This window comes from Lithobates pipiens, unplaced genomic scaffold, assembly GCF_037356315.1.
Source record: "Lithobates pipiens isolate NorthernLeopardFrog02 unplaced genomic scaffold, aLitPip1_a1.2 Scaffold_19, whole genome shotgun sequence".
In the NCBI taxonomy this organism is placed as follows: Eukaryota; Metazoa; Chordata; class Amphibia; order Anura; family Ranidae; genus Lithobates; species Lithobates pipiens.
The window spans coordinates 581,326,291-581,346,290 of record NW_027507764.1 but is presented as its reverse complement, the minus strand read 5'-3'; the positions used below and the strand labels follow the sequence as shown (position 1 = coordinate 581,346,290).

The 20,000-nt window shown below is 42.9% G+C and overlaps 1 protein-coding gene across 17 annotated transcripts in view; it reads right to left on the bottom strand.

Moving 5' to 3' along the window:
- The window catches only part of SCRIB (scribble planar cell polarity protein), a 210,767-nt gene that overhangs the window by 157,611 nt on the left and 33,156 nt on the right, over positions 1 to 20,000 (bottom strand). For all 17 annotated transcript variants that reach the window (XM_077493465.1, XM_077493471.1, XM_077493472.1 and 14 more), the window contains exons 6-10: positions 15,286 to 15,349; positions 15,106 to 15,180; positions 8,421 to 8,565; positions 6,948 to 7,066; positions 644 to 843 (exon numbers count right to left, since the gene is read on the bottom strand). In XM_077493465.1, coding sequence (XP_077349591.1) covers positions 644 to 843; positions 6,948 to 7,066; positions 8,421 to 8,565; positions 15,106 to 15,180; positions 15,286 to 15,349 — 603 coding nt within the window. The remainder of the gene's footprint in view (positions 1 to 643; positions 844 to 6,947; positions 7,067 to 8,420; positions 8,566 to 15,105; positions 15,181 to 15,285; positions 15,350 to 20,000) is intronic.

Sequence of the window (20,000 nt, the reverse complement as noted above, 5' to 3'; positions counted from 1 at the left end):
CATTGTAAAATTCAAAAGCTGCGCCGCCGCCTTCGCCTGTGATAGGCGGAACACTGAATTTCCCAGCAGCCTGTGTTCCGCCTATCACGTACATCGTATCATCCTCGTCCGTAGTACGAGGATGATACGATGTCCGTGATAGGCGGAACACAGGCTGCTGGGAAACTCAGTGTTCCGCCTATCACAGGCGAAGGCGGAGCCGGAGGCGCGGCTTTTGAATTATAGAATGGCCGCTGTCTGTCTGCTCGACACGCTGATCGAGCGGGCAGACAGCGATGACTCGAGTATAAGCCGAGGGGGGCACTTTCAGCCTCAAAAAAGAGGCTGAAAATCTCGGCTTATACTCGAGTATATACGGTACTTACATATTTAGTTAAGTTTTCACAGCTTGTGAGAAAAAATGGAGATTAAATTGCTAAAATAAAATTGTGTAAAGTGCTTATTTTCTTCTTTTTTTCCCCCGTTGCTGTCCTGTCTTCTATGACCAGACAGGCACCCTACTTATCAGCAATGACAAGGCCCATATTGTAGTTGTGGGACAAATAAGTGTTAAAAAAAAACATATGCAGCCCAGAATCTTTCCTCAAATGACATGTAATGAGACCAGCCCTGACAATATAATGCCCATATGAGACACTGGTACCTGTTGCCCGCCACGTCCAACACGTGCAGTTCCGTGGCATTGGCCAGCTCTGGCGGGAGAGAGGTCAGCTGGTTATCACGCAGGCACAGCATGTTTAGACTGGAACAGCCTCCGATCTCACTGGGCAGAGAGTTCAGCCGATTGCGGTCCACATTCAGGTTGGTCAGCTTGGTGAGATTCCCCATAGACTTGGGCAGATACTGGGAGGGAAAAACAAAAAAAACATTTGACGGTCAATTTCAAATCTCCATCAAGAGAGAAAACAACCAAACTAGTGCTCATTGAAATCGATTTACTTGTCAAAACGGTTTACTCTGCAAAATACTTATATAGCACTATGAGCTCTCTTCCTTTAAAGTGATAGTAAATACATTTTTTTTTTTTTTTTTTTAATACCCAACATTTAATACTTACCTGCTCTGTGCAGATGTTTTTAAACAGAGCAGCTCCAATCATCCTCTTCTGGCGCTCCTGACACCTCAGGAGCACGCATTTTGCAATGGGGGCACCCAAGCAGGCGCGTTCCTGAGCCACTGCTCTGCATATCCATTCAGATATGGAGCAGCGCCTGGGCCCCACCCCCTTTTCTCTCCTCATTGACAGCAACGGGAGCCAATGACTCAATGCCAATGAGGAGAAAGAGACCCTGAGAGCTGATGCTCTTGTGCATGTTGCTGGATCGAGAGAAAGCTCGGGTGAGTATTGGGGGGGAGGGGTTGCTGCACAGTGCACACAAGTTTATTAGCTTAATGCAAAGAATGCATGAAGGTAAAAAAAAAAAAAAAAACTCCAGCCTTTAGAACCACTTTAATATTTCTAAGCGCTTATGATCACCTTTGCAAGATCTTGTGGTCTGGTAAACATCCTGTCCGGAAAACCACAGGGGTGACACGAACACTTTCATTAAAAAATTTTAGCACTTTTTTTTGGACTAGGATGGACTTGATTTTTTTGTGTACGAATTATTGAACTATTTATTATATTTGTCATTTTTTTACACTTTGCACCTTATGGGGAATGTTTATGTAGTTACATTTTTGCACATGAACTGCACCATTTGGTTAGTTTTTTTTCACACAATAGTGGATATAGAATATACAGAATATTGGAAGGTATCACTCAATATTATTTGAGTCTTTGATTCACTTGTGATATTTTTCAAGAGACAGCGCATTATTCTTTTTACAGAATATGTGAGGTCTAGTATTGAGGAATCAGTGTCTCACTTTAATGGTGGCCAAGCACGAGTCCTAGGATTTTTTTCTTTTTTTTTTTTATTAAAGAGGAACTGCAGTCTGCTCACATAATTTGTGATAAAAACATTGTCATTCTGAAGCTTCCCTCCAAACACTTTGCACATTATTTTATATATATATATTGTGATTCCATACTTGCCAAATATGCTGCAGAAATCTCCCTCTGCTGAGTCTGACTGCAGCCATTTTAACTGTGGGCAGCTGAAGCTGCTGCCTGTTCACTTCCTGGATTTACAGATACGCAGAGGCACACCTCCAGCTCTGCAGCTTTCATTGGCTCTCTGACTCATGCCCCCTCCCTTCCAGGCAAACTCTCACAAGAGTGAGACAGAGAGAGCTGTGCATGATGTCACAAGCCTAGGCTAATGACCGGAGAAGATACAGGAAGTGGGCTGTAGAAGGTATTTACTGGCAGAAAAAAAATGTTTTACTATCCAAAAAAAGATTTGATAGATGGAAAGGGTAAAAAATAATGACTGCTTAAAGTCTGTGTTTTAGACATTTGAGAAAGAGCTGTTCTTTTATCTACATCTTCCCATTCTCAGGCTCCATGCACACTGGATGTTAAAATAACGTTATGAAAACGCCAGTAGCTTTGCAGTGAGTCTTTCAATGTTTAACGTTTTTTGCAATAGCATTTATTAGCGTTTAGTGTTTTTCCACCTTAACCTTTTTTTAGCTTTTTTTTTTTCGAAAGGACCAAAAACATTAAATGTTGGTGAGCCATGTTTTTGAACATTCATCGACGTTTATCAGAGTTTGGTGGTTTTTTTGTGGTCAGAAAAGAAACTCCTGAATGAGATTTTATGGCGTTCAGAAAAAACAGCCCATAAACTCCACTGCTGATAAACATCCAAAAACGTTCATGTGTGCATGGACACATAGGATAACAGAGGGGAGTTTATGGGCTGTTTAAAAAAAAAAAAAAAAAACACCCAAAAATGGCCGTTTATGAGCTTCAGAGTGCATGGAGCCTTAGCGGAATTTTATATATATATATATATATAAAAAATAAAAAAAACAGTGTTTCTTTTCTTGCAGCCCCATATTCATCTCATCATGCTCTGCTTTTCCTGTTTAAAATATTCCAGATTGAGCAGAAAGCCTTTATGAAGGTCATCCACTTCTTCCAGCAATAATTTACATCTGGTTACTCTAGAGCCTTTGGATGAAGATGAATGTCGAAATGGCAAAGACTTTGCAGGAGAATCTGGGTCAGAATCATCTGTATCCTGTTAGAGGGAGCAATGGAAGAGGAAGAAGCAGGTGGAAGTGGAGTGTGTGTTTTTTTTTTATTTTTTTTTACCATCGGCCAAAAGGGATAGAAAGGATTAAAAAGGTGCAATGGACTAACATACCAAAAAAAAAACAAAAACAAAAAAAAAAAAAACTTGACATGTTTTATTTGGGACATCGATTTGTCAAGGACCTTCATCTGAAAAAACAAATGGGGAACGCCATAAAAGATAGAGAGTAGACACTACTACCAGGGGGCAATGGGCTCTGGTGAACCAATGTCCCCTACGAGGCCTCAGAGGAGGAAAGAAGGTGCTCAGAAAAAGGCTCCCAACTATGGAGGAAGCCGGCCCCAAACAACGTTCCTGAACAGTGTTAGCATCAATGGTGCCTGACCCCACCATCACTGATGCTGTAGCATCCATCATGCAGATAGCACATTGGAGGAAACAATTTGGAGACTCAACGGCCCATCTGGATGCCTTCCAGACCCCACCTCTATTGCATTGCACAACTCCTCATCCAGAAGCTGTGGGGCACAGATGTCGTTTCAACTGGGGAAAGCCCATCAACAAGTTGAGCAGAAGTGACACAGTGGGGGGGGGGGGGGGGGGCGACGACTCACCGACACTTTCTAAAGCAAGAACCACAACACATGGAGGTTCCAGGACTTCCACCGGGGGAACGGCACCTTCCTCCAGTACAAGCCCTCATTCAGGCACGGAAGGTAGAAAAAGCCCCAGGACAACCATACCGGTCTGATGGGAGTCCATGGGAGGTCAGTAACTTTGACAAAATGCAAACAGGATATCACTTAAAAAGTGGTCTCCTACCACCCTGCTGGAGTTTCAGAAATTAACCTGTCTGACCAAAAAAAGAACAAGATAACTGGAGGAGATGTCCCTGTGGGATCCTATTTAAAGACTTCTAGCTTGAAGCGTTTTCTCCTCTTATGGGGGGGGGTAGCCTCACCGGCTCACGTGCCATCCTTGAAGCTGACTGAGGAAAAAAGAAAATCGGAGATTTCAGTCACGTAGAACCTCTTTCTCAAGGTGACATGGAAAATATGACTTCAAAAACGTCTGTTTTTTTCTGACACATTGCACTGAACTAAAGTATTGCTGTTGAGCTTAAGGAGTGTTGGCCAACTCGATGAATGTAAACATTTCTGTGCATCCAGTCATGAGCTCTCACCCATAACCACCCAGGGCCTTTGCGTGTACAGGGTGGAATTTTGCTAGAGTCCCTTAAACTGGAAAAACATGTTGCAATCATGTATTGATGATTTTTTTATTTTTTTTTTATTAAATGTTTTAAGCAATAAAAAAGGAGAAAACAAAATAACACCCCATAAGAGAATTGATGATTTTTTCAATTTGAATTTTTGTTGTACTTGGAAAGATTTTATTTCAATGTGGGAGTCATTCTGGCCCTGCATTGAGTTTGGATGTGCTTCCCAAATTTTAAATGAATACCTTTATTTACATGTATAATGTTTTTTTTTTTTTTTTTGTTTTTTTTTGATATGTTGTAATAAAAACTATATATTATAGCTTATATTATTATAAACTGTTATCTACTTGAGTCGTTGGCACCACAAAAATCCCCATTTCCTGAAACTCCCACTTTTGTAACCAATTTTTGGGATGAGGTGCCTTAACTAAAATGGACGCAACTGCCAATTTTTACATTTATTACAATGTGTTGCACACAGCGGCTGAGATTTTAGTGCGGATCCAAACAACAAATGTACTTACTGAAATTACAGTTTTCTTGCTGCACATCGACATGCTTTTTTTAATTCGTTTTTTCTGTACAGGTCACATCAAGGGTCTGTATTTTAATAGGTGTGTTGCAATGACATGTGTTTTTTTTTTTTTTTTTTTGTGCGTTGCATTTAAATACAGCATGCCTATATTATTTCCTCAACACAGATTACAATGGGGCACATGGACCTCAATAGTTTTAGAGCAGGGGTAGGGCAACCTGGGAGCCCTCCAGCTGTTGCAGAACTACAAGTCCCATCATGCCTCTGGGAGTAAGCATAACTGCCAGCCTTGCAATGCCTCATAAGAAATGTAGTTACACAACAGCTGGAACGCCCCATATTACCTACTCCTGTTTTAGAGTGTCCTTGCATTGAATGATACAAATAAGCACACCTGGCATACTTACTAAAGAGTAACTCTGTTTTTGTTGAGGAAAAAAAAAAAACACATTCCCCTCTGGGTGTTTAATGTACATTGCAGGGATTTTAACAAATGTTGCAGATTCCTACCTTTTGTTATTCTGAAGAAATCCCTTTGTGTTTGCCTGTGTCCATTTTCATCTAATGGGAGTGGTTTCATAATTATCAATCAGCTGCAGCGTCTGCAGGAAAACTGCAGGGTCTGCATCCCTTTTAGATGAGATTTAAAACTTGGAGTATCTCACTAAAGATGACATTTTTGTTGCAGGGGATGCCTGAAATCTGACTTGTATCTTAAGTGCAGACTTCTGGGAAAATCAGTGAGCCAATCACACAAGCAGGAAACTGTTTTTTTGGGGGGGACATCCTGTATACATTCTGTGTACAGAACACCTCCAGGTAGCCATGTTGCATTACATTTACAGAAAATTACAGTGCTAAAGACTGACATTTTTAATAACATTTAATTACAATATGACTTGTGTTGCAATTGTACACACTTATTTTTTGTTATTTGCTTTTTTCCTTCCCATGAAAGTGGAGTTACCCTTTAAAGGAGAAGTCTAGCCTGAGCTTTTTTTTAAGCTGGGCTTCTCCTATGGATCACAGGAGTGCAATTTGTTTTGCACTGCTGTGACCTATTTTCAGTGGAGAGCGGTCTGAAGTCCGCTGACGTCACCAGCATCAGCCAAGGCAGTGTGTCATAAAGATATTATATTTTTCTAAATGTGTGTACTGTAGTGCCTACAAAGTCCAAATGTATGTGTTCTCTAGTCTATTCACAATTAATCAGGACGCGGCACATATTATATTTTCCAGTATCCACAGTACCACTCTGTGGTGATACATGGTAAAATATGTATTCATGAACTTTTTTGAACATGTTTCACCCCATGAACTTTTTTGAACATGTTTCACCCATATACACATTGTAACAGGTTTAACATCAGACCCCTCCTCTTCCTTTTGTCAGCGAGTCGGTGAACTTATCCCCGTACTCTCCACCACAATTCAAAGAGTGCGGGCGTGAAGAGCCGTGTCATTAATTCACACATCCCTTTCTGTAGTTCTCAATGAACTACCACGTTGTTGAATGCTGTGGTAGTTCATTGATCCTTCCTTTCAGCGTGAAACTGCCTGCCCATAGGATGTACGAGGCAGACAGCTTACACTGACAGTCTGCAGGAGACCTGAATGGCACCAGCAATCTCCCGATCGCTGGTGCAATGCTTTCCAGGCCCCCGAAACAAAAAATAATAAAATGCACATTTTTTTTTACCTGCAAAAAATATGTCTATTTTTTTGTTAAAAGAACGTTTCCTTTAACCAAATCCCCATCTGGAGAAAATGACATAGGATTCTGTTAGTTGCCTTGCTGTCATGGTGATCCAGTAGCGAAAGGACTGTCTGACCCAGTACAAGTATGCAGTTCAGAAGTTCGGACTTGCTGCATGCTTATCCCAGGTCAGTGCATAGAAATTATTAAGTGTCAGAGTTAGCCCGACAACTATTATTTGAAGTAAACCAGAAAAGCCACCGACATGACTCTCCCCATGACAAGGCTCTGTTATAACCTACTGATTTATTCTAGGGCTCTTAAATAGTAATGGGGGCAACAGTTTACCGTCAGCAGGTTCTCAGTAAGAATAATCTCGCTCATATTTTCACAGTCTCCGATGGACTCGGTCAGCTGGGTCAGACGGTTCTGATCCACTTTCAAGATGGACAATTGTTTCAGGTGTCCTAAAAACAAAGAAGCAGAAAAATATTAAAGTAAGCATACTAGAAGGAAGGAACCTACTGGCTGAACCAAGCAGTCTGGAGGCTAACCAATGAGAATCCCAATTTCTAACTAGGGCATTGACCCATCACCTGCACCCAGTGCCTCGAGGATAACCATTGAGAATCCAATTTCTAAAAAAGGGCCTGACCAATCATACCCGGTGGCCACATTTTGACAAGAGGACGGTCTTCTCAACTTCACCCAGTGCTTGGAGGCTAACCATTAAGGATTTGATTTCTGACCAAGGGCCTAACCAATCACCTGCACCCAGTGCCTGGAGGCTAACCAGTAAGAAGCTGATTTCTGACCAATCACCTGCACCCAGTGGCCTGGAAGCTAACCAGTGAGAATTCAATTTCTGACCGATTGCTGGCATCCTTTCACATGGGGCGGGCACAATTTTACATGGCACCCTCAGCAGGGAATCTGTCTGCTGATCCCCGCTGAGCAGGCAGATGGCTTGTCTATGTCCACTCCACTTATGCAGAGCAGACACAGACACAGCCCGCTGTCCTCTATGGGCGGTTGGATGAAAATGGAGTGCCTGTCCATTTACATCCGACGGCCATCTGCAAGATGGATGGGGAATGGATCCCCATCTGTCTGTTTTTGGCGGATAGGATCTGATGTTGGAGGGTGTCAACAGGCAAGCACAGTCCATTTACATCCGATCGCCCATATAGGGACAGTGGATGGTCGGAAAAACAAAACAAAAAACTGACAGGCGGACCCGATCAGGTCATCCGTGTGAAAGGGGCCTTACTTCAGCAGACTTCATATGTATATGGAGGCTCATCACTTTGATCTGCAGATGAATGCAAAACAGTAGATACAAAAATAACAGTATAACCTTGTATCTATTTCTAAGGGGAAAAAAAACAATGTTACTTTGTATCTCTACTTCCCATCAAAAAAAAAAAGTTACTTGGTATATTATCAGAAAATAACGTTACTTTGTATCTCTATCTCCTATCTGAACCATGTTTATAAACAATGCGTCAGATGGAAAAGTTTGACAGAAGTATTTACAATTTCTGTTCATTTAGACAGTTGGGAATTGCCAACAAGTACAAGTGGTGAGCAGCAGTGGGCCAGGACAGAGAATACTACACACGTCTGAAAAGACATTACTTTAACAAGTTGTGGATACTAGATATACGGCAGACCTCTATTAAAAAATTAAAAAAAAGTTTATGTAAAAAAGCATATCATCTGTGAAGCTACAGCTGCCATACCCAGGAGTTGTATAATTATGCTTCCATTGATTGCAGAGCTCTGCACAGGTGTTCAAGGCTCCCAGGAAGCCGTACTTACCTATTCCAGATGGTAAGCTGGTCAGCAGGTTCTGAGATAGCAGCAGGTCGGTGAGAGACACAAGGCCGCTGATCTCGGCAGGAAGTTCCTCCAGCTTGTTCTCGGAGACATCCAGGCACACCAATCGCCGTAGATTCCCCAATTCCTGCAATACAGTGGGGGGGGTGGAGAAAAAAAAAGGTTACCACATGTGCTAGCACAGACCCTAGTGCTGAAGTGCACACAGTTATAACACAAAATAGTAAAGAAGTCATCAGCACTCCATGCAAAGGCTTGCAAAAATGTATTATGAACACAATGTGACAAAAGGTCAGATAACATTTCAGGACCTCTCAGGATTCCCTTTGTCAGGGCAACTCATTGAGGTCACGAGTCGCCCCGAGGAAGCAGATCCTGCAAGGCCATAAAATCTTCTCTATCTGACCTATGTGATATTATGGGGTTGATTTATTAACTGGAGAGTGCAAAATCTGGGGCAGCTCTGCAAACCATTTATCTTCCTTTTTTTTTTTTCTTCTTCAAAGCTTAATAGAACAAGCTCAAGTTAGAAGCTGATTGGATTTTATGCAGAGCTGCACCAGATTTTGCACGCTCTAGTTTTAGTAAACCAACCCGCTATGCATTCATAATACATATTGAAAGTCCATGCTTGGAGGGCTGGCGATTCACTTACGACTGGTTGTGCATGATGCAAGCTGTTGCGGTCATTACAAGCACCCCCCCCCCCTTTGGTTTATAACTGGTTCAGCACCGTCCAGATTGTGCAGCTCTAAATAATATTTGCCTCACACAGACACAACCCAAAGTACTTTTAAATAATATAAAAAAACAACAACAAAAAAAAAACAACAAACCACAGAGTGCGAGATGGATTTTCTGATTTCAGGCCTCTACATACAGACACGGGCAGACCAGCTCAAGGCCTTAAATTATACAGTAGTCTGCTCCAATGTTTACCTTTGTATTAAAAATTACAAACAATGCACAGAAATCAGGGTGGAAAAAAAAAAAGCAATGATTTTTTTTTTTTTAAATCAGATTTTTTTTTTTTTTTAAATCAGATTTTTTCTCATTTAAATCTGATTTTTTTTTTTAATAAACGTATTTTAATAAAATGTTTTTGCAGTAAAAAAAAAATGTATCTAAAGATAGTTTTCTATAGTTTTTAATAATTTAGCTTATTCAGCATGAAATGGAGTTTAGTTATGTAGCATGAGGCTGTATATTATGCAATATTTATATTTTTAGATTATATTTTTGGTAAACTCATTCAAATAAACATTCAATAAATCCAAGCTCTGCAAGCTGGGATAACATGCACTGCATTGATGCATTCACACAATTTTACAGTAAATGTGTGATAAAACAAAAAGTTCAGGAATATTCCTTTCACCCCATTGTTTTGTAAATCTATGTACACTACAAACTGCATGACTGAATAGGTTCTGATATCGCCGTTTTACAAATCGGACAGCTTATTATTCTAAAAATGGGAAACCTTCATTTTGTTGCAAATAAAAAAGAAAGATCATAATAAAGATTCTAACTACCAGTCCTTGCATTTAAGGAGCACCTGTCATTTCAGAGCCATCATGGCAGCGCCCGCTAGCAGTCCCTTGTATTCACTGTCACCTCATTAAAGTGAACGAGACTGTCGGTGAGTCAACAGCGGGTCAAAGGAGGCGCTGCTGCGGGACAGACATGACAGTTACCCTTTAAAAATGTTTGATTTAAATGGAGTTGATTTAAATCAAGCTTTCTTACTAGTGATTTAAATCAAATCCACCCTGCCAGAAATGGAACAGTTAAAAAAAAAAAATGTAAAAAAAAAAAAAATATATAAAAAATAAAAGGTTTTTTCGTGTTACACAATTTAATAATGCTTACAGTGGAAGTCTGGCCAAAATAAAAATAAAAAAGTATTTATTTTTAAAACGGCAGTCATTGTTTACGAGTCCCTCCTGTGACAGTTCTATTGCAGGTTGGTTCTATCAGCAGAACTGTTATTTCTGTTTTGATTAACTTGATCAAAACGCTAAAAGTCAATTATCTACCTAATCAATTTTTATACAGCACTTGATTTTTAAAAAGGGGGTTGTAAGGAGCATAAAGGTTGGAGCATTGATTAGTACTAGAAGTGATTTCTAGCAATCTCAGGTAATGGTGTCTCCACTTGGCCTCTTGAAGCATGTCCCCCAGTCTCCAACAAATCCAATATTATGAATCATGTTTGGAGTCTCTGAGCATCTCCTGTAGGATGGTCTGCAGTCTCTGACCATCATTCTTGATTAGCTGCTTCCCTGACTGTAGCAGCCAGACAATGACAGCTCTGAAACCAAAGTCATTGTCACATCCATCTTTAGAAGTTACAGAGGAAATGGGGGAAAGACTTGTATGGTAACAAAGGGCGTAACATAGGCAGGCTAATTCTAATCAGGATTAGAAAGAATGCAAACATGTAAAGAAAACAACATTGTGTTGTGTGCACAATGAGTGCAGTACAAAATAGAATATACAGAACTTACAAATTTCCTTTACAATTTACTAAAACTGGAGAGTGCAAAATTTGGTGCAGCTGTGTATAGAAACCAATCAGCTTCCAGGTTTTAGTGTCAAAGCTTAATTGAATAAGACGGATGTCAGCGGTGACATGTCCACTAACATCCGACCCTCTCCGCTAAAGTGTGGCAGATGGAAACCCTATTTTTTTCATCCGTCTGGCGAATCAGATGAAAACGGACTCTATGGTCTGTCTTCATCCGATCCCCCATAGAGGAGAGCGGCGCTCTGACAGGTCGGTCCCTGCACGGTGTGCAAAGACAAACCTGTCATCTGCCTGCTCAGTGGGGATCGACGGAGCGATCCCCCACTGAGCAAAGTGGAGGCCGTACACGAACATGTCCGTGTGAAAGGGCCCTAAAAGTGATCATGGGCCTGTAGAGTCGTCCAGATCACTTTTACTAAACAGTCAATCACCCGCCAGCCATGTGAAATTTTTAGCCACTACCGCGTTTCCCCGAAAATAAGACCTACTGTGATTTTCGGAAAGGGCTGCAATATAAGCCCTACCTTGAAAATAAGCCCTAGTTTAAAGTGCTGGCAGAGTCTGGAATCCACTCCGTTGCAGTAGTTTATAGTGTAGATCCAACTGTAGTGTAATGTGTGATCCAATTGTGCCAAATATAAATATTGTGCCTTTGGAAAAGCATCACTCGGCGATCAGCCAATCTCCTGCTCCTAGCTGTCTGGACTGATCTCACTCCCCCTACCGCGTGCGCAGTGCTCGGAGCAGGGAGGAGAGGTCCGGCGGGCTAAGAAAGTGGCGAGCTGCACTCAGCTGATCCCCCCCCCCCCCCCTCTCCAAGCTGTCAGCGGGGGATCTCGGGCCCCCATCCCTGTGCAGACCTCCGATTGGCTACGGAAGTGGCGAGCTGCGTTCAGCTGATCGGGGAGGGCGAGGGCGGGGCCCCCAGATCTCGGGGATTTCCTCCCTCTGCAGAGCTCTGGCGGGTCATGGAAGCGGCGCTCAGCTGATCTCCCCTTCTCCATGCAGTCAGCGGGAGATCACGGGGCCCCCCCCTCCCCCTGCAGAGCTCCAGCGGGGCACAGAAACGCCCGGTGGCGCTATAAGAAGGTATGTGGCACAACAGTATTTGCATTGTGCGATACTGTAACGGAGTGGATTCCAGTATTCCACAAGTACTTTTACACAGGGGATACTCTGAAAATAAGCACTGTGTCTTTTGTTGCCAAAATTAATATAAGTCCCAAGCTTATTTTTGGGGAAGCATGGTATCAACCAGGACGTTTTTGTACGTTTGGCGGTCAGGAAACAGTTAAAGAAACGTAGATTTACATCCTCTTCGGTAGAGGGCATCATGCAGGCAAATGGTTAAGTCAGAGACTGCAGACATGCTACAAGAGATGGTCAGAGACTCTGAACACGATATAGGATTTGTTGGGCGAGTGGGTAAATCGAAGACAGACTGGAGACACATTACATGAGACTGCTAGAAATCACAGATTTCACAAATCAATGCTTATACTTTACTTCTTACTGCCCTCAAAAAAAAAAAAAATAAATAAAAAAACACCTTGGGTCACATTTGATTTTTTTTTTGACGAGATCCATTATAAAAGATATGGGGGGGGGGGGGGATGATGGGAATGGACAACACAGAAAAAAGCATGATAGTGTGAAAAGGGGGAAAAAAAATTAATAAAAATTAACTACTGGTAGGCAATTTAAAACATTTTCCTCCACTCAGAGAGCACCTAAGTAAGCAAGACACAGGGGTCGATATTGTTTGTAAATTTTATAGATAGGCAACTCCTATCCTCATATTGATTAGTAGTTCCAAATGAATAACTACTGCAGTAGGGAACAAACACAAAAGATGCACTCCGCATCTTTCCAAATAAATGTTTGACGCAATTGAAGGTTTTTATACACAGGATTACGTAGGCATCACATTAACCACTTCCCGACCAGCGCACGACGATGTACGTCGACAGAATGGCACGGGCAGGCATATTGGCGTACAGGTACGTCCAATATTCGATGCCGCCCTGCCATCGGGAGCGCGCCGCCGGCGGCGCGCTCCCGCGCTGGTCGGGACCCCCGTGAGTCCGGTCGCGGGACCCGTGGACTCGATCGCCGCGGGCATCCCCGCGATCGTCTCACGGAGCGGCCGAATAGAGCAAATGCTGTGTAAACAACATTTGTCTATTCTGCCTAGCAACTAGTGACGCTGATCTCTGCTCCATGTGATTGGAGCAGAGATCAGTGTACACTAAATGAAAGCCCAGCCCCCAACAGTTAGTAACACTCCCCTAGGAACACTTAACCCCTACACTGCCACCCACTGGTTAACCCTTTCACTGCCAGTGTCATTTACACAGGAATCACTGCATTTATATAGCAGTGATTACTGTATAAATGACAATGGTCCCAAAAATGTGTCAAAAATGTCCGATGGGTCGCCCACAATGTCGCAGTCACAATAAAAAAATCGCTGATCGCCGCCATTACTAGTGAAAAAAAAAATAATAAAAAAATTAATAAAAATGCTATAAAACTATCCCCTATTTTGTAAACGCTATAACTTTTGCGCAAACCAATCAATAATTGCTTATTGCGATTTTTACCAAAAATATGTAGAAGAATACGTATCGGCCTAAACTGAGGGAAAAAAATGTTTTTTTATATATTTTTGGGGGATATTTATTATAACAAAAAGTAAAAAATAATGCGTTTTTTTCAAAATCGTCGCTCTATTTTTGTTTATAGCGCAAAAAATAAAAACCGCAGGGGTGATCAAATACCACCAAAAGAAAGCTCTATTTGTGGGAAAAAAAGGACGTCAATTTTGTTTGGGAGCCACGTCGCACGACCGCGCAATTGTCAGTTAAAGCGACGCAGTGCCGAATCGCAAAAAGTGGTCTGGTCTTTGACCAGCAAATTGGTCCGGTCTGAAAGTGGTTAATATTACAATTGTACTTGTATGGTAACAAAGGGCGTAACATAGGCAGGCTAATTCTAATCAGAACTAGAAAGAATGCAAACATGTAAGGAAAACATTGTTAGTGCCGTGTGCACAATGAGTGGAGTACAAAATAGAATATAATAATATACAGAACTTACAAATTTCCTTTACAATTTACTAAAACTGGAGAGTGCAAAATTTGGTGCAGCTCTGTATAGAAACCAATCAGCTTTCAGGTTTTAGGCTGCATTCACACCTGAGCATAGCTTTTTCAAGCAGAAAATTGCGCTATTTTGCAACGTTTTTACCACGATTTGCGGCGTTTTTAACCGCGATTTTGTGCAGGGCAAAAGGTCACCAATGTTAAAAGAAGAAAAACGCCCAAATCGGCTCAATTCGAGCGACAAAAAAGGGTCCGGAACTTGTTTGAGCTTCAGGCGTTCGGCTTCAGGCGACATGGAGTGGAGATGTGAACCGTCTCCATTGAGAAGAATACATTTTTTTCCCCTCCAGCGTTTTGTAGCTTCAGGCTTCAAGCTAGAAAACGCTCAGGTGTGAATGGGGTCTTAGTGTCAAAGCTTAATTGAATAAGTAGAAGTTAGAAGCGGATTGTCTACCATGCACAGCTGCACCAGTTTCTGAGTGCTCCATCGTTAGTAAATCAACCGCACAGACTACTGTCTGTAGGTGCTGAGAAAGTCTGAAAGGCCACAGGTTGGGCAGCAAGGAGTTAAGCATTGGGGGTACAATTTTTACTTGCTTTTGGTACCGACAGCCTCAAACTTAGGACAACCACCGCAGGAAACCAAGAACCAAAATCCAGCATACCACGTTAATGAAAACCCCCTCTATATGAAACCCTTTTAAACTCCAAACTGTTTGGATAAAGCCCAAATGATTCAGCAGAGCAGCGATAAACCTCCCCAGGGGCTTAAAAGAAATGCTGTTTCTGTTCTGAACCAATAGACGGCGGTCAGTATTTCTCCAGGATGAGGAAACCGAATATCATTCAGTCTAGGAGTCAACATTCACTGAGCTGGATTGCTGAGGCTTGGCATGGAGACAGACAAAGGGGGTCTAGTTGTAATTCTATATCCATGGCTTGTAGAAGGAAATGTTAAACCTCTGATCATGGAACCCCCAATAGCTAAAATCACTATACACCACCATTGTATTCAACAGTCAGGTGAGAAACTCACCAGAGGCAGAGACGTGAGCTGGTTCCGGTCCAGCCACAATTCCCGGAGGTTAGGAAGGGCACCGAGTGTGTCAGGCTGTGATGGAGAAAACAGGAGAGATTAATAGTTCAAAAATCAGAACAGTATTACAATTTGCAAGACAGGAAAAAGACAGCTTCCATCGATAGGTTCTCTCCTCACCAGAACCTGTAGGTCATTGCTTCCGAGATCCAAATGTTCCAATTTAACCAGGAATGAAAGAGACCTGCAAAACAGCAGATAAACATCAGTCAATGAGGCAAAATAAAATGGTTTTCCAATCTCCGCCCTCGCAGAAACTTTCTTACAATATCGTCTTTTTTTTCATCCCTGCTGTGACCAGATATCAATAAATCCTCAATCCCATCTCTTCTGACACCAGTTTATCCTGATCAAGATACCACCTCTGACCATATTATCCCAAAAAGATCCCAATCTCTGCTATGACTTGATAGCTACGAAAAAGATTCCAGCCTCTGCAGACACCAGATTATCGCCAACAAGGACTACAAACTCAACTTTTCTTTACCACTATAGAGGCTATTCTCCCTTCAGTCTATCATGAATGCTACTGCAAGACCCATCCACTTTACCAACCACTCAGTGACTGCCATCCCTCTCTGCCAATCCTTTCACTGCTTTCCAATGGCCTAATGCATACAATTTAAAAAACGAACAACATACAAATCCATCCACAACAGGCTCAATGACCAACTTCATCTCAAAATTCAAGACTTCTTCAGAGCCTCTCCCATCCACTGGAACTCCCTGCCCTAGTCTGTCCGATCAGCCCCTACCCTGTCCACCTTTAGGAGATCCCTGAAACCTAATTTATTCAGGGAAGCCCATCCCACACCCACCTAACAACTGCCCCTGTGCCACCCCACCCCCACATCAAATCATTCTCTGCAGCTATTACCTTTTGTAGCACCACCCCTTCCCTTTAGAATGTAAAGCTCTACGAGCCAGGCCCTCCTGTACCTTTTGTATTGAACTGTACGGTAATTGTGTTGCCCCCCCCCCCCATACACTGTAAAGCGCTGCATAAACTGTTGGCGCTATATAAATCGTGTATAATAATAAATATTATAATAAAATATCACCCAAGCCATCCGCTCTGCTCTTTCCAAGACCTCTGGCTCTCTAGCTACCTCTTCACCCCTTCCTATGCTTATAATCCAGGATTTCTACAGAGCCTCTCCCATTCTCTGCAACTCCTTACACCAGGGGTGCTCAACCTTTGGAAGAGCGAGAGCCAGGGGAACACGCAAGTGCACTGCAACTGCGTATTAGTGCGAAAGCTGCCCAATAACCCTTCTTTATAAGGGCTAGTATGCCCACTGCAAAAGTGCAGTGTATGCATTGTTTAATATGCTGACCTTTTGCTCTTCCAGCTTCTGCTGGCATCGCTCTCCAGGCTGCTAGAAAGGCACTGGATATCACTCCACCTGGGACAGGAGATGGTGCTACAGAGGAAGCATTGGCTTATGCGGCTCCTGCTCCCTCCGCGGTCGGCACCAGCCCCCATGCACTCTGATGCTCTGGGACGGCGGGTCGGCTACCCATTGACTGCGATCTGGGCTTGCCGACCAACCATCCCAGAGCATGGGCATGCAATTTCCTGTTTGTTTCTGCTGGCATCGCTCTCCAGGCTGCTAGAAAGGCACTGGATATCACTCCACCTGGGACAGGTTTGAGGTCACAGGCACCATTAGAGGGCTCCATGGGTTGAGAACCCCCGCCTTATATTAATCCGTCCACCTATCTCCTACACTTTCCACATTGAGATGATCTCCCAAAACTCATCTCCCCAAGGAAGCCTATCAATCTTTACCCAACAACTGAAATGTAACAATACCTCCATCTGCATTACACAAAGCACGTTACCATGTGTTCATTCTGAATGGCATCCAATGCACCATGAAGCGTATTGCAACGCAGTGAACACACATTGCAGTGTGCTACTAAAAATGGCACACAACATTTTTGATGCATTAAAGAGGAAGTAAACCCTGATGAGTTTACTTCCTCTTTCATTCCCTGCAAAGGCAAAGCATAATGGACTACTATGCATTGCATAGTAGCCCATTATGTGTCACTTACCTGACACAGGAGCCAGCGAAGTCACCGCTGTCCCCTGTAGTTCCGAGCGTCCATCTTCTCGGTGGGTCTCGCAGCTCCGCAGCTGTCATTCGGCGAAGCCGCGATGACGTCACTACCGCGCATGTGCATGGGAGCTGAGACGCGCGGCATCTTTGTCATCGAGGATGCCACGCTCAGTGCGCCTGCGCGCCGCTGTCTATGGCATATGCGCCGTAGACAGCGGTGCCCGTCTTCGGGAAAATATCTCCTAAACTGTATAGGTTTGGGAGATATTTCTTGGACCTACAGGTAAGCCTTAATCTAGGCTTACCTGTAGGTCAAAGTGGTTTGTAAGGGTTTACAACCACTTTAAGCAGCCATTCAAATGAATGGGCTGCTTTTTTGTTTTTACATTCTTTTTATTCATTTTTTTCACAAATATTATACATACACAAAACAGAGGTCGAGAGGGCAACACACACTCTCTCCTCTTAGCCACACAGGGCCATCATTGGCACTAACAGCTCTAATAAACAAATCTAATAAACAGCATTCATCAGTAGCAGAGGAATAAATGTGTGACAGCCTGGCTGGAGTATAGTAGATCCGATGCAGATACTTAAAATGTATAAGGCGGTTACCTAGCAGATACCAGGTGCTTAAAAGGGTGGTCCCACATATCTTCCCAATCTTCTCCCTGGATTTCAGGGATATCAGCTACCCATTTTTCCATGAATGGGCTGCCTTAACACAACACCCATTAACAGACGGTAATGCACCACAATTGTGTGAATGAGCCCCAACAAAAATCACTGGCAGCTCTCATCCTCCTAATTTTGTCCAACAATCGCTGTCTGGCCAGTACATTTAGGTTTGGACAGTACATTTATGGCTGGCCGCCATCTAGCAATTGCAGTTGTCTAAAGCCTATGTCTGGGCATTGCATGCATTTACCCCTTGAAACCATTCCCTCCCTCTCCGCTAAATTAAGTCCCAGCATTATTTTTTTTTCTTTAACTTTTTCTGTAGCAAGAAACAGTTATTACAACCTGTGTCATCACCTTGGAGGGTGGTCATTCTAACTGGGGCAGCTGCTGGGAAGTCGGTGTCTACTGAGGGAGGTAAATAACGATTACCAGCTAAGGCCTCATGCACACGAGACGCAGTTAAACGCGTGTTCAGATGCAGTTGGACACTTTTTTCAACTGCCCCTGAACTCATTCAATGTTATCCTATGTGTCCATGCACACAGTCTTGTTTTTTGACGTTTTTATGCAGTTGTGTTTAACCTCGTTTTTCCAGAAGCAAAAAAAATGGGTTCAGACGCAAAACGCGGCTAAACGTGGCAAAACGCGGCACCCGCGTTTATAAGCGTTTTTAAAGGAACCCAATTTTTTGGACCTGAAAACTCAGAAATATGAACAGAGAATGACATTTTGTAACCCGACTTTGGGGGCCCATATCTTGGGGCCCCTTATTGCCAGGCACCCCAAATTTGGTATGCAGACACTGTGAAACTAGCACTACAACATATCCAAATTTGAGGTTCCTATTACCAAGTGACCCGAGATAGGGGGCCCCTAAGTCAGGTCGCAAAATGTCATGCACTTTTCTGCATCAGAGAATGACATTTTGTAACCCGACTTGTCGGGGTCGGTACGCAGCTGCACATACATGTTTGTGAAATATCCAACAGACATTCGCTGTCCCATCAACGGGTGGGTCCAATATTAACAAGCTCCGACTCTGGACCTCTCACGAAATTTGCGACGACGTTGCTGTCTCATCAAGAGCAATATCAGGAGCATTTCCTGACATAAATTCAATATGGGATCCATTTCAAAATAAATACCACAGAAAGAGAGGCAAATGCAAGTGTACAACTGCTCTCTATGCTGCTGCTGCTCACTCTGATCAAAATAGCAGAAATCGTTTAAAAAACATGCTTTGAGAGCTTGGGGAGGGTCTACATGATGTTATCTTTATAAACGCTTATAAACGCAAACGCGGCTAAACACAGCTAAACGTGGCATGCAAACGCGGCGAATGCGTGTTTCTAAATGCGCGTTTCAGTTTTTTTGAGCAGAGTTTTCAAGTGCATTTGCTCCAGAGCTTAGTAAATTAGCTTAAGCTTTACTATACAGAGAATACCCAATCACCTGCAAGGGGGGGGAACAGCATATTTGCTTGCACCTGACTGAATAAATGGAAGTCAGCAGACCTGCACTAAGACCCCTTTCACACTGGGGCGTTTAGAGCCTCTAAAGCGATTGAAAGAAGCTTTATCTGCAATCCCAATGTGAAAGCCCAAGTGCTTTAAGAGCCCTTTCACAATGTCAGCGCCCGAAAAACGCTTGTAAAGCGCCGCTTAAACTTTACCAGCTTTTTTCGAGCGTTATTGGGGCGCTTTTAACCGCTAGTGGCCAAATAAAGGGTTAAAAGCGCCCACAAAATGCCGCTGCCAAAAGCGCTTTGCAGGCGCTTCCCATTGATTTCAATGGGAAGGGGTGCCTTAGGAGTGTTGTATTCACCGCTCCAAAATCGCTGCAAAGAAGCTGCTTGCAGGACTTTTTTTTTGTACGCCCTGCCAGCGCAGCGTCTTAGTGTGAAAGCACTCGGGCTTTCACATTGGGATTGCAGTTGCAGCTTCTTTCAGGCGCTTTTTTTTTTTTTTTTTTTTGCTAAAGCGCCTGAAAAATGCCCCAGTGTGAAAGGGATCTCAGAGTGAAAGCACTTAGGCTTTCACATTGAGATTGCAGATGAGGCTTCTTTCAAGAGCTTTACAGGCGCTTTTT